This window comes from Equus przewalskii, chromosome 3 (assembly GCF_037783145.1).
Source record: "Equus przewalskii isolate Varuska chromosome 3, EquPr2, whole genome shotgun sequence".
Taxonomy (NCBI): domain Eukaryota; kingdom Metazoa; phylum Chordata; class Mammalia; order Perissodactyla; family Equidae; genus Equus; species Equus przewalskii.
The window spans coordinates 34,232,900-34,247,756 of record NC_091833.1 but is presented as its reverse complement, the minus strand read 5'-3'; the positions used below and the strand labels follow the sequence as shown (position 1 = coordinate 34,247,756).

The following is a 14,857-nucleotide window of genomic DNA, read 5'->3' as shown; positions in this document are numbered from 1 at the left end:
AGTGTTGCATCAGCCAAGAGAGCCTAGGAAAACTGAGGCCTGGCTGGCTCTGGTCATGGGTGACCCAGGCTCACCACCACCCCAGAGGCACCTCTGAAGACTGCTGGGTTATGAGGGTGTGGGCGGTGGGGGAAGCTCAACTCTCAGGCTCCTTTTTCATTGTTGTGGGGCCTGGATCCACAGCCCCATAGCCCTGGACCTTGCTACTGGCCATGAAAGCTAGTGATCCACTAGGACCATGGCACTGCCCATCACCTCTAGCCCAGGCCCTGGTCTGCATTGACCTCGCATCCTTCTGCCCTTTTGCCCACGTCCTCAGCCCAGGGAAGGGTCAGGTCATCTCTGTCTCTGCAGTGGCCAAAAGGGGCCCACCCTGTTGTGCTCTGGCCATCTGGAATGAGGACCAAAGTGCTCTGATGCTGATAGAAAACAAGACATCATCTTCCACTCTCAATAATATTATCACCAAGTAATGATTATTATCACCAAGTAATGCATAGGACAGACACCTTCAAGGACTCTTCATAGTCAAGGGTCGAAGCTGATCCCTTTGTGTTGTTCTCTCAGCGTTGCCTGTGTTTCCAGGGTCCGCTGATGCAGAATTCCCCTCTGCCCACCCCAGGCCTTCCTTCTCAGGCTAGAGCAAAAAATAAAAGGGAAGAAAGGAGGCAACCAGGCAGGGAAATACGAGCTAAGAATCAGTGAGAGCTGACACCAGATTTGTTAATGGGGACGTTAAGGATCAGGATGAAAGGTTGGCAATGAGCCTGTGGGGCCTTGCACAGTCAAAGTCGGCTCACAGGGAAGACAGGCTTTGCATCTTATTCAAAATGCCTCAGAACTGGCTTCTCTCTCATTCTATCAACTGTAAATTTATTCATCGGTCCTGCATCCCTCTGCTAGGTCCTTCTAAATCTTCGTTTTTATCGCCCTGGAGTTTTGATTTTAAATGTGTGTGGTTCTCAGTCTTTGGAAATGGATGATCTGTCTACAGTATATTATACTAACTAAAACATTTGACCAACTGAACTGCTGCCCTCCTCTGACCATGCTGGATAAACGTTCTCTGCATCCCTTTTTGAGTCACTTGGGGACTTTACTCATTCACCATTTATTCATAATTTATTAATATTTAAGAAATAGTGCAGGATTCTTGTCCTGGGGATACAGAAGTGAATAAGACAAGGCCTGAGGGGATTAAAGTCTAGAGGAAGAAAGATAGAGCACGTGGAGCATTATGATGCAATAAGTTTCTAGCATATTCTCGGGACCATTAGAGGAAATGCGTTAACGGGAAAATCTCGGCTTACCTGGAAATCAGATAGCATGAACACTATTCACGGCATGTCTATTGGCAACCCATAACCAATTCTCCAATGCAGTTTCCATGTGCCTCTTCTCACATACCAGACCGCAGATTCTGATGTGGAAGTCTTTGCACTTCTCCTGCTTTGTACTAATTGCATCATTTACAAGTGGGCCAGGAACAGGAAGACGTGGTTAGGTCTGCGCCCAGAATGTAGGTTTCAGAACTGCTCTTGCCCAGAAGGGGTAACACCTGGCATCCTCTAGACGGCCTGACATCGGAGCCAAGTGGATGAAGAGAGACAGAAACGAGAATTAGGAGGCTTTAGTGGACATGATCTATTTTCATAGTCAGGCAGCTGGAAGTTGAGGGGCTACTGCTATGAACCCTAAGACTATAGGATGACTGGGCTAGAAAACCGAGCTGGTTCCTGAGTCAGGCAAGATTAAATAGCCAGATGCTCAAAATAGTGACATTATAGGGATTTAAAAAGTCAACTTATCTTAAGGACCATAAATATTTGGTCAAGAAATTTTACAGCATGACTCGATAAGCAGTGCGTAGGGCCGCGCCAGGGATCCGAACCCGTGAACCCCGGGTGGCTGAAGTGAAGTGTACAAACTTAACCACTGTATTTTCTCTAGTCTGTTGTTTCCGGTCACCACAGGCAGGAAAACTGACTTTGGGCTGTGTTTGTTGTCAAAACTGACTATAGTGGAGCCATTTTAAAATGGAGATGGAGCTGCCTTTCCAGAGAAACTGCTTTGCTGTCTTGAACCTTATGGACTGGGCCATAAGAGCAATAATTTTTACAAGCAATTGTTTGAGACATCAGCAGGAGAACGGACGTCCTGATCACAAAGACTGAGGATGGTAGACTTTGTGAAGATGGCATCAATAGTCAGTCAATGGTTACCCAAGACGAGCTTCTGCCTCCAACTCAAATTAAAATTCTTCGTAATACAACCTCCTTTCTTTGCCTTTAAAAGCCCCTGACTTTTACTCCCTAGAGGGATGCTATTTGGGTTTCTACCCGAGTCTGTACTCCCTGAATTGCAATGCTTTGAACCCAAATAAACGCCTCTCTGCCTCTCATTTTGGCTTTTTATTTTTAGGTTATCATTGGGTGAGTTTAGGGGACATTCCTGCCAAGAAACAGACACGAACCTGTAGGCTCACAGGGGTAGAAAACAAGGCTCACGGCCTCACTACAATCTGCCAGACAGGTGAGTGGGACGATAGCACAGATCTTTGCTCAATATCAGTCAGTAGGAAATTCCGCCAATGCTAAGAATGGTTGTGTGTGGGAGGGAAGACTATGAGAGACTTTCTGGTTTTCTTCTTTTACGTGTCTGTATTTCCCAAATTTTAAAAATTAGCATATATTAATTACACACTGAAAAGCACCATTTGAAAAATGAAGCAATGCCATAATACAGTATAGACTGCATTATTTGGACCAATCCTCCCATTCAAAACAACTAAAAGATGCTGGATAAATGTTGAAACGAGTCTTCTCAAAGCCTTTAGAAAACTAACATGGAGTAACAAATCACCAAATCAGAACCTAATGGAAAGTAGAAACAAAAAAAAAATGGGTAGAAACTGGGCTCTGGGATGGCATTTGCTTCCAGGCATGAGCAAGCATTGCAACCTTTGACTTTGGTTTTGACAGCGTCAAAGAGCAAGGGAAAAAATCATCCAACCCTAGACTGCCCCTGGTGGGATCTAATCGTCCAATCCCAGGCTGCCCGAGGTGGGATCTAATGGTCCAATCCCAAATGCCTCCGGTGGGATCCAATCATCCAATCCCAGGCTGCCCGAGGTGGGATCTAAGAGGAGATCCCCTGCAGGTTAAGCTGAGATCCGAAGAGCTGTGCCTGCAGAATGAGGGTGAAGCAGAGTAATCCCACCCCCAGGCCCTTGGGAACCACAAGGAAGTTACCTCAGTGTTGAGCAGGGTGGGAAGACACTGTAACCGCTTCCCAGCCCTTCCTTGGATTGTCAGCCTAAATTTGCATCCCTTGGGTTGTCCAAAAAACTTCAGCCACAAATCTGGACTCAGGGTGTCACGAACTGGCAGTGCCCATGGTTGTCTACAGAAGCAAAAGCAATGCCCCTCTGGAGAAAGATGCTTTCATTGAAATCTTTCAAAGGATGTTCACAAGTAGTTCTCCAAGAATAATGAACAGCATTATTGCAGCACAGACCGATTAAGGGACTTACTTTAAGGAATTAAAAGACAAGCTTGAAAATATCTGCAGGGAACAGGAAGCTACAAAAGTGACCTAGAGAAAAGAAACAGAACCTTTGAAAATATACTAATCATAATTAAAAATTATACGACGGATTAGACAGATTTGATGGGGCTGAGCAAAGAATCCATGAACTAGTAGATAAATCAGAAAGAATTATCCAGAATGCAGCACAGAGAGACAAACAGAAAATGAAGAGAGGTTAAGAAATCTGGAAGAGGGGCCGGCCCCGTGGCCGAGCGGTTAAGTTCGCCTGCTCTGCTTCAGTGGCCTGGGATTTCGCTGGTTCGGATCCTGGGCATGGACGTGGCACTGCTCATCAGGCCACGTTGAGGCGGCGTCCCGCATGCCACAACTAGAAGGACCCACAACTAAAATATACAACTATGTACTGGGGAGATTCGGAGAGAAAAAGCAGGAAAAAAAAAAAGATTGGCAACAGTTGTTAGCTCAGGTGCCAATCTTCAAGGAAAAAAAAAGAGATCTGGAAGAGAGAATGGGAAGGGATATCATGTATTTCATTGGATCTCCAGAAGGAGAGGAAAGAAGGGAGCAACAGCATTCTCTGAAGACATGATAAAGCTGCCATCCACAGCTCATGAAGATTACCAATTCCCAAGCAAGATAAACAAAAAGAAATTAATATCTAAATATATTTTAGTGGAACTGCAGGATAATAAAGATGAAGTCATAAAAGCAGTCAGAGAAAAAAAATTACTTTCCAGAAAGATCTTTGCAAAATCTCCAAATATGTGAAACAGAAACTAACACATTTCTAAGTAACCCAGGGGTCTGAGAAGAAATCAAAAGGGAAATTAGGGAGCACCTCAAAGTGAATGAAAATCAAAACACAACGTACTAAAATCTGTAGAATGCCAAAAAAAAAAAAAGAAGTAGGCTCTAAAATCTGTAGAATGCCACCCAAGCAATATTTAATGGGAAATTGAGAGCACTAACCTCTTAGATATCTCAAATCAATGAATTAAATCAAAATAAGTACCAAAAAGATCTCCAAATAATTGGAAATTGAACAGCACACTTTAACCTCAAAGAGGAGAGAATTTCGCTTTCAGCCACGCTGGAGCAACAAGACTGGGTTTACCCTTTTCCTCATACAACTAGGCAATCGGACCAAATATGTGAAATAACCGTTTGATTTCACTTTCTCCTTCCTTCCTTATGCCTTGCTTCATTTCACAAAGCATTTGAGGAACATCATTGTGTTTGTCTCATTAGAACAAAACCTCCTGGAAGCTGGTGGCTGGGTCTTCTGTTTTGTATCTCGTGTGTTCTGGTACAATGTTCATGTGCTGTAGCATCCAATTAATGTTGGTAAATGAAGTGATCACCAGCCAGTTCAAAATCATGGCCTCAATTCACAGCACAAAGACTCTCTTAAATTTGTATCCTTGTTTTTACTTTTCTAAACTTTTTCATTATTTCATTTGATCCTCCCAAGAATTCTGTGTGGTAGGTGGGCAATTTTAATATTCTCACTTTCCAGATGGGAAACGTGCAAAGAATCACCTCATCTGTATCACACTTGGAAGATCTTTCCAATTAAACGGATTATTTCCAGTGAGGGTGATTAGAAGTTAGGTGGGCCCATTATTAGTATTTTTATTCTCTTATGGATTTCAACTTGAAGACAGCAGAGGGCGCCTTATCACACAAAAGTACACTGAAAGTGAATGATACATCACATTTAAGATAATCCGTTAAAGTTTCAAAATGTGAATTTCATGAAATAGGACCCTGTGCTTAATCTTTTTACTATTTTAGGATTCTGGTCTCATTGTAAATGTTCTATTCTCTTTCTTTCTGGCTAATGAGAATTTTAACCTTACGTAAATCACCGTGACACATATAATCCAAGAGCCTTCCAATTTAGCTTCAAGATTCTTTTGGATAATAAAAGTACTAAGCCTGCGTCTACTAGATCCTTCTAAATCTTCCATGGGGAATATGCCCCCCCTTTTGCAGCCCTTGAGAAAGGACCACTATAATGTATTGCAGACAGACGCACTGTGACTGAAGGGCCATTTTACCTCAAGTGCATTGTCTCAAGGTTACCCAGTATTCTCAGGAGAGTATAAAAGGATTAGGTATGTTCTTAAAGCCATATGGCACTAGAGGGAAAGTAACAATTTCCAGGGCAAAAGTGAGGACTTGGACTTTCATAGCTCATTGTTGAAGGCAATTATGTCTGGAGGCTCAGGACCAGGTTTCTGTGAAATTCTGCAGCTCCTTTCTGATCAGCTTTTAACTGGTTCTTTTCTTCCTATCATCACATATGTTCTCCTATTCTCCTACAGGCAGTGCTGGAGATAGTGCCAGCTGAATCCTATTCTACCCTTTCTTCCCATAGTTTCCCCAAATTTTATTTTTCTTCTTAAAGAACTAGGTTTCTGGACAAGGCCTGGCGTTGGTTGGGAAAGCATTTCTCCCTGGCTGCTCAGTGATTAGTAACTGACTGGATCTAAGGTAATTTCTTTAGGGCTGAGCCCTGTGGCAGTTGACTTAGAAAGTAAGAAACTAGATCATTTCCTGATTTATGCTTTCCTTTTGCCAAACTTTTGCTTGTCCTTGTCCTTCATTTGTCCTATGTCCTTGACTAGAAGCCCAACTATGACATCTTCTAATGATAAGCATTTTCACTCCATGTCCTACAAATGTTTTCCCCATTTATTCCCATTTATTATGTTACTTGGTCAAATCCTAGAGTACAATTTCCTAGCAGGCAGTTTTTGTTTCCAGGCTTGGGAAGCCGATTACCCTTGGAAAGGGCATCATTAGCCCTGTTCTGCTGATGAAGAAATAAGTCCTCTAACAGAGGACATCCGAGGACAGTCGCTAGAAAGTGGAATGGCAGGACCGTTTTTCATGTTGCCAACGAAAATAATCCATAACCAATCTATAAATGAAAATTTGGGAGAGTTTATTCTCAGCTGAAATCTGAGGACCACGGCCCGGGGCCTTTCTTCCCAAAGGAAGAAAGGGCATCGAAGAAGTGGGGTATACAGAGTGGTTATATACCCCCAAACAGGACGTTTCACACATGATTGAAATGTCCCTCCCACAATAGTCACAAGATTGCCCTGTCGGCACAGCGCTTGATGGACACAGCAGGTAGTGGGTCTGCTGTCTCAGAGGGCTAGCAGGAGGCAAGTCTATTGTCTCGAGCTGGGCGGTCACAGGTGAGCGCAGCAATCAGTTTCTAGCCTAAGGAAGGATGTTTAATCCTTAAGGAGATGCCAACGTTGGGAGGGGGAGGGAAGTTGCACCTTTATCTCAAGGGCCTTTGTTCTTGCCATAGGGAATGTCTAAAGCAGATACAAAATGCATGCTCAACAGCCACAGTCAGGCCCTTTTGGAAAGACAAGGTCAGGCCGAATTAGATTTATACCAAATGGCTTCCTCATATACTCCAATATATCCTATTGCTTGCCATTTTTATTTGTCAACGTTCAGCACAATATCCTCAGTACCTAACACAGCATCTGGTGCATTTTGTGTGGGAGAAGGATTGTCTTCACTGGCGGTTTGCAAATCCTTGCTGTGTATGAATACCTTTCTGGGGGATGAAGCCACAGCAATCATTTAATTTGCAAAAGGGTCCAAGGAAAAAAGCCAGGGGTCAGTCCACATAGGGCTAAGTAATTGCCTAAATACAGCAAACACTGCAGCCGGCCTTCCTGCCCAGGTCGCTCGGAAAACCACAGGTGCCGCGTCCCTTGGGACGGCTGAGGAAGGGCCGAGAGGACAGGGGTCACAGCCCGGCTACGTTCAAGCGGAAGCCACTCAGAGCCAGAGGACCCCAAGCCCTCTTGTACACACCCCGCAAGAGAGAATCCGGGAGCCGAGGCCTGCTCCCCGGGAGCATGCGCGGGTTGGGCCGGAAGTGACGCTATCTCCGCGCGCCCCCACGAGGACGCACTTCCCGTGGCCCGCTCGCGCCTCTCCGCCTTGCCAGGAGACTCCCTTTGGAGCCGGCGCGATGGGCAAGAAGGGCAAGAAGGAGAAGAAGGGCCGCGGGGCGGAGAAGACGGCCGCCAAGATGGAGAAGAAGGTGTCCAAGCGCTCGCGGAAGGAGGAGGTGAGCGGGCTCGGCGGACAGGCCCCGTGCGCGCTGCGCCGCTCCTCTCGGCGCTGTGGCCTTGGTCCCCGGTCCCTCTCTCTCTGCAGGGTCCGCGAATGGGTCGGTCGGACTTAGAGTTGAGCGGTCTGCTTTCTGTTGACTGTTGCTCGCGTGCTCCCTAGCCTGGGGCGATTTATGATGGTTAATGAGTGTGCCAGGCTCTGTGCTGGCTGGGCTCTAATCCTCACACTAGGTGAGTTGGGTAGCTTTGGCGTCTACATCTGGCAGGAAACCAGAAGCTAGCAGGTTCCACAGGGCAGGGTCACAGCGCTGTGAAGCCGCGTGGAGCTGGAATTAGACCAGACCTCCCCAATCCAGAGCTCTTGACCACCTTCCTTTGCCTTTTTCTTCCTAAATATAAATGTCTCCATTTCCTCATCTGTCAAATAATGGGGTTGGGCTTTTCTTCCCACTGTCTCTGGGCTCTAATGTTCTCAGCTTCTTGACCACTTAAGTGCGTGGGCTTTGCAGCCACTGGGTGTAGATTGAATCTCGCCTCTGCCACACCTAGCTTGCAGACCTCGGAGGAGCATGATCTCTCTGTGCCTGGGTTTCTCATGTGTGAAGTAGGGGTAGTGACTGCACGTTTGTGGTTAGGGTTGTGGCACAGGAAGCCAGTTAATCTGTGTGGCATCTTTAGAACAGTGCTTGGCACTTGGTAAGCACTCCGTAACTAACTGTTCACTGTGATTTTCACTCATCTTTGTATCTCCCTGCAGTGCCTAGTACCTGGGTGACCATAATGGTAGCTTCCCTGTGGGGAGAGCCTATCAGGTCTGGGACCTGGGACTTTCCATATTATCTCCATTAATCCTCAGAACAAACCTTTAAGATCACTGGTCGTCTGATTAGGTCAGCAGAAGATAATCTCCCTCTCTTAAAGCTGGCTGTGTCATGGAACATAGCCTGATCCCGAGAGTCCTATCCCATCATTTCACGTCTGGGGGACTAAGGGGGTGGTTTTGGGGACAACTTGCAATTCTGCCTCCCACAGAACTCATGTCTCAGATGTGTGTACGTGGTTGACACCTTTGCTTGGCTGTTGCACGGATTCCTCCCCCTTCTGCACTGTCTGCGTTGAAGCTCCTGTTCTTTTTTTTTGTCGAGGTAATATTGGTTTATAACATTACGTAAATTTCAGGTGAAGTCCTGTTCTTCATCCTGGCCTCTGCCTGCCTCTCCGTCTCTGTCTCCTCGGGCTCACTCCAGCCACACCAGCTTTACGTTAGTGTCTAGTGTAATGTTAGTGTCTCAGACATGCCAGGTTCTTTCTACTTGGGGTCCTTACCTCTCCCCCAGCCACATTCTTCTTGTGACTGGCTCCTTTTCATCTTTCAGCTTATTGTCACCTTGGAGAGGCTTTCACTGACTAGGCCACCTGTGCCACCAGACCCCGCTCTGTCCCAGCCCCCCAGCGCAGTAATCATGACGCCCAGCTGTGTGAGACGTGCTCCTTTAGAGGAGTAGGAGTGAAGCTCACCTGGCTCACAGACCTAATTATGGTCTGGTGAGAATTTGTTCAACGTGCAAGGCATGTGGAGAGGCTTCTGGATTAATTGGCAAGAAGTGGAAGAGGTGGGAGTTGAAACGGTGCCCAGTGACAGAGCCCATGTTCCTAGTGAATGGAGCAACCAAGCCTGCTCCCACCCTAGAAGCCCCCGTCCTCCTGTGACCAGGGTTGAATGCTTGACGGGCCAGCTTAGCCTGGTGGGCGTTAGTGCCAGCTTGCACCGGGGCTGATGAAACAGCTCTCCCTTCAGACCTGCCATTCCCAGTTCCGGCCACTTCTTTCACCCACCTCATCCGCATCTTCCCTTCTGCCTTAAGGAAGATAATTTCTCAGGTGAATGATAGAGGATCTGGAGCTCTGAACTAATTGCGACTCCAACAGTCCCTTCTCCATGCAGGTCTTTCTGTGACGTTTCAGTCGCTCAGTAATTTGTCCTGAGTCCGTAATGCGGCGTGCTTTGCCTTAGGGATGTGGTGGTCAATAGGACAGCTGTTAGGCACCTACCATACAGAAGTGGCAGGATCTCGGACGCTTCTGTGAACTGCTGTGAGGGTGAAAATTGGTAGAGCCACTTTGGACCCTAATTTGTCGCTAGAAAAGTGGAAACCCAGCAGTTACACGCCTAAAGGTTTCCCTTGGAAAAACTGCCCCCAGCTACACAAAGACAGGTACAAGAATGGGCATAGTAGTTTTGCTTGTAAAAACAAAAAATTGGAATTGACCCAGATGTTTGTCAGCAGGAGGGATAGAGAAGCTGTGTGGGGTGGTAGCTCTGCCACAGCGCAAGCAAATGGAGGCAAAGCATCAAATTGTTCATTCGGCAGTGCTGAACAGAAAAGCAAGTTGCAAGAGCATATGCAGTATGAGACCATTTACGTGGAACTGAAAAATGTAAAACTATATATATTAGAGATATGTAACATGTAGTAAGAGTATAAAGAAATGCTTGAGAGTAATGAGCACCCAGTTCCAGACAGTGGCTGCGTCCGGGGAGGTGAAGGGGTATACACGAGGTGGGGGCAGGGGGAGAGCTGTGAGTGGCTCTTCAGTCTGAGGGGATGTGGCATTCTGGCTAAAGGAACTGAGAAGCCAGTGCAGCTGGGAGAGTGAGGAGGTAGGGTGGGGCATGAGGCTGCAGAGGGAGGAGGAATGGTCTGGAGGTGCAGGAAGGACATCTAACCTAGCTTCAGTGCAGAATGTGGAACCAGGAACCCTCAAGGGCTGTGTGCATGTGAGAGAGGCAGGGGCAGGGGGAAGGCAGGCGGCGCAGATCCCATGTCAGCCTGAGCAGGTGAGGGCAGTGAGCATTCAAGAAGAGAATCAGGAGAGGAGCCTTTCCCCGTGACAGGCAGGTCATCCGTCCCTGGGGGTGGAGGAAGGGTCACTAGCAAATGAAGGGAAACTGGCACTGAACTGGGGGTAGGAAGACCAGGTTTCACTGCTGCCCAGCCAGGCAGATCAATGGGCACCTTCACTTCTAAATCTGTTTCTGCAGTTGTAACAATAGAAACCTCCTTACACAGATTGGCTGAGTTGATAATTGCCAAGCCCCCACCGAGCAGGTGCTCTTCTAAGCAGAGTGCCATGTCTTGCTTGGAGCTTATATTTTATTATTTTGGTGGGAGGGAGGAGGAAACAGAAAGTAAACAAATACATGAGCAAGAGAAATATCAGACATTGCCATGCCGACAGCACAGCAGGCTGGTGGGGTGGGCTAGGCCTGGGTTTTCGGGAGGTGGTCAAAGGTGCTGGCCCGAAGTCAGGCTGGGCTTGTCTAAGTGGAAGACGCTTTGGGGGCAGTGTGAGGGTTTGGAATGAGCCGATTCATGCAGTGTGCATGCATCTGTACTTCCAAGAAAACTGCCCGTAAGGTCAAGCTTGAGTGTTTTTCATGGGTCAGATTCTGTGTCTTTGAAATGTGATTCTGTGTCAGCGTGTTCGAACTCACTGATGTGACTGGACCCCGGTCAGGTCAGGTGGACAGTGGAAAAGCTGACCCAGGCTTTCCACGACGTAATAGGGTTTAGGGACGTGTCTCACCTGTGACTGCTTGTCTGCCCTTAGGAAGACCTCGAAGCTCTCATAGCGCACTTCCAGACGCTAGATGCCAAAAAGACTCAGGTCGTGGAAACGCCCTGCCCCCCACCTTCTCCAAGGTAAGCGAGCACAGACTCTTCGTGAGAGCTTCTGTTGGTTTCCTTGTATAAACTGGAAAACTGCTTTAAATCGGCACCACGTTTTCATAAATAACCAGGCACTGGGGAGATTTTCATCATTAAAACCCATTCCGGATCAGCTCCCACGAAACTTTTTTTTTCCTTTTCTGAAGAAGGGGAGTGAGGTTATTCAGCTTTATTATCGTGCAGAAACATGGAACTGAGGTCTCAGCGCAGCTGCTCGTCAGGGACATTGTGCCAGGTTTGAAAGTTCTTCAACTGGTGACAATTTGTGAACTCAAGTGTTGTCCCAAGGAGGTTTTCTTTGGTTCCTAAGGTTATTTTAAGAGTGCCTATCTCAGGTGGAAAACTTAAAGACGTGATAACTCTTTGCTGTGTTCGTTCATAATGCTTTTACATTCTCATGTGAAAAGTGTGATTATTAAACATAATTTGCGTATAAGCCATTTTAAAGGAATTTGTAAATTATGTGAAGAAGTCCAAAGTCTTGTAGGATCTCGAACACTTGTGGAATGGGCTGAAATGAGCAGGCTTTGGTTTCTATCTGACTTCTTATTCCTCTGCTTCATCTTTGCTCTTGGCTTCTGAATTTCCAGTTTTTTTTATAATTTGATTTGGGGCTTTGTAATTTTTATATTTGCTGCTGAATAGAGGCAGGACACCTAGGAAAGGCTGGATGACCCTACTAACGAGATGCACGGCCTTCAGAGAAGGGGAAACATTAACTGCACAGGCATCTGGGACTGTGTTGTTTAGTTGAGAGATGATTTGCTTTGTTTCCCTTCTTACTGGCGCTGTCGTCAGCCTGAAGGAGGCATGGGGTCCAGCGCTTCAGGAGGGGGCTGTTATAGTGCCGCCTTGCTTCAGTGAGGTGCGGGTGATGGCTCTGCTCCTGAGTCCCGGCGACCTGGTCACGGGATTCGGTCACCGTCACCGCCTATTCAAAGGAAGGGAGCAACATGATTGGCCCCTGAGCCCAACGAGCTGACACAGCAGCTTTTCGGCAGCTCCCAAAGTCGGCAGTCCCTCCTGTTCTTCATTTAATAAATCCCCCTAGGAATCTGGTTTTATTTTCCCCTTTATTTGGCATATTGTCACTAGGACCAAGTTCCACACGTTGTAGCTGTGCATTTTTGTTTGAATTGTTGGAGCGAGTCCATCCTTCACATCCTTAGGCTCCACACGCACAGCCCTCCTGAGGGAAGCCACTTTGGACGTGGATTGATTTCTTAGGGTGTGATATTGCAGAACTTTTCCTAAAGTAATGTTGCCCAAAAAGCCAGGTTTAATGCCATGATATAATTTGAAGTGTTGGCAGTTCCCTGGGTCAACTGGGAGTGCTTTCTGACAGAAGGGAGCAGTTTGTGGAGCCCCGATATAAAAGGATTGAGACCTTTTGGTCGGTGACCGTAGTAACGTCTCACCTCCTACCTCTCCATCACATGATGAGGAGGAGACCGTGAAGTTGCCCAGTTTAGTAAGTGTGTGCAGCTCCGAGTGTTGCTCGGGTGTAATTTAACGGGGAAGGTGAGGAGACGCTCAGCCGCGTTGGTGCTTCACGGGGCCTGTGTGTCTGTGACCCAGGAGAGGTGGCGGACGGGGTCTGGATGGAAGTGACCCTTGGGTACTCTGGGCCGAAACTGGATTGTTGTTTCTCAGGTCGTGTTCATTACTTTTCCACAGAAAATTAATGAGTGTTAAGTGAAAACAAGATTCAAGGTCAAAAAACTTCGGTAAACACTAGTTTCCTTTCTTTAAATTGTGGTAAAATACATATAGAATTTGCCATTTTAGCCATTTTTAACTGGAAAATTCAGTGGGATTACTTAAATTCACAATGCTGTGCAACCGTTACCACCATCTATTTCCAAAAATTTTCTTAAGCCCAGATAGGAACTCGGTGCCCATTAGGCAGTCACTTCCCATTGCCCTCCCCCAGCCCCTGGTGACCTCCGCTCTACTTTCTGTCCTTCTGACTTTCGTATTCTAGATGTTTCATGTAAGTGGAGTCACAGAACACCTGTCCTTTTATGACTGGCCTCTTTCACTTAGCATAATGTCCTTGAAGCATTTGTCCGCTTTGTAGCGTCAATCCGAAACTTCATTCCTTTTTAAGATTGAACAATATTCGTTGTATGGATAAAGCACATTTTGTTTGTCCGTTCATCCTCTGATGGACACCTGGGCTGTTTCCGCCTTTGGGCTGTTGAGAATAGTGCTGTGATGAACGTTACTTTGCAGGTATCTGAGTCCCTGTTTGCAGTTTTCTTGGCTGTATACCTAGGAGTGGAATTGCTGGGCCATATGGTAATTCTGTGTTTAACTTTTTGAGGAACCACCAGACTGTTTTTCCACAGCAGCTGTACTATTTTAACCCTGATTTCTTTACTGCAAAATTTCTCAGCCTATAAAATGTTTCTGTGTACAGTAAATCCCCAAGAGAAAAATAGAGTTTTCAGATTTCCCAGACTTACTTGACCGTGAAACCTTTTCCCTTTGGAATGAGCGTTATGGGATGCATCTTGGAGGACGCCACTCTAGGGGAGTTGGAAAGAAGTGGGCTTTCCAGCTGTTGCCCTCGCAGTCACCACCTTTCCCTACATCCTACTGAAGTAGTCAGGACATAGTTAGAATTTCCTTCTAGCTATTCTTTTGTCTTCACGTGTGAAATAAGTAGAAATCATTTGCATTTCTGGATGGAAGGTATCTGGGATGTATTTTGAAATGCTTAAATACTGGACTTTGTAGATGAGTTTTGATTGTGATTTAAGTGGATGGACCCTTAAAATAGGACATTTCTGGAAAATTGGGCACATGGGAAGGAGCACTGAGACTTCTCACTGCCCGATGATTTTCAGCAGGTGGCTGTGTGAGTAGCCTGGGTCCTGGACCCTCCTGGGAGAGGGAGCCTGGGTGTTCGTATCGGGGCCATGAGGCTGCTTTGAAGGGTGGTGCCTTAGCCTCCGTTCTCAGCCCCAGGTTCCTCTTTGGCGGGAGTTTAGAAATGCTCTCCTGGTGGTGAGGCGCTCCAATGGGAAGGAGTGCAGTGGCGGGCACACTGGCCGTCAGGTGCTTCCTTTTGTATTGATCTCCTGCTTTTGACTCTTGCAGGTTAAATGCCTCGCTCTCCGCTCATCCTGAGAAAGATGAATTAATCCTTTTCGGAGGTGAATATTTCAATGGCCAAAAAGTAAAGTATTTATTTTTTCTTTTCCCCCAAATTTCCATGGGTCTCATTTAGAGAAAAATTAAAGCAGTGATACCAAATATGCATTTCTCCTTTAACTCTCCTCCTGTGTGTCCCACCCTCTGAGCTGTCAGGACTGGCATACAATGTTGTCCTTGATAAGCCACCAGGATCCTTTAGTGACCTTTACAGTCACACCTCTTAGCACCTGCTTGAGGTTGCCCAGCACACTGCTCATTCAGGTTCATTGTTCAGCTGTTCTTCTTCATGATGGATTTCCACAG

At 46.5% G+C, this 14,857-nt stretch overlaps 1 protein-coding gene across 2 annotated transcripts in view; it reads left to right on the top strand.

Moving 5' to 3' along the window:
* The first annotated feature begins 7,464 nt into the window (after positions 1 to 7,464).
* Positions 7,465 to 14,857, top strand: part of KLHDC4 (kelch domain containing 4) — a 53,591-nt gene continuing 46,198 nt past the window's right edge. The window contains exons 1-3 of one of the 2 annotated variants that reach the window (XM_008508635.2): positions 7,465 to 7,657; positions 11,274 to 11,365; positions 14,498 to 14,576. In XM_008508635.2, coding sequence (XP_008506857.1) covers positions 7,559 to 7,657; positions 11,274 to 11,365; positions 14,498 to 14,576 — 270 coding nt within the window. In that variant the 5' untranslated portion in view covers positions 7,465 to 7,558. The remainder of the gene's footprint in view (positions 7,658 to 11,273; positions 11,366 to 14,497; positions 14,577 to 14,857) is intronic. The other variant, XM_070612462.1, reaches the window with a different exon arrangement.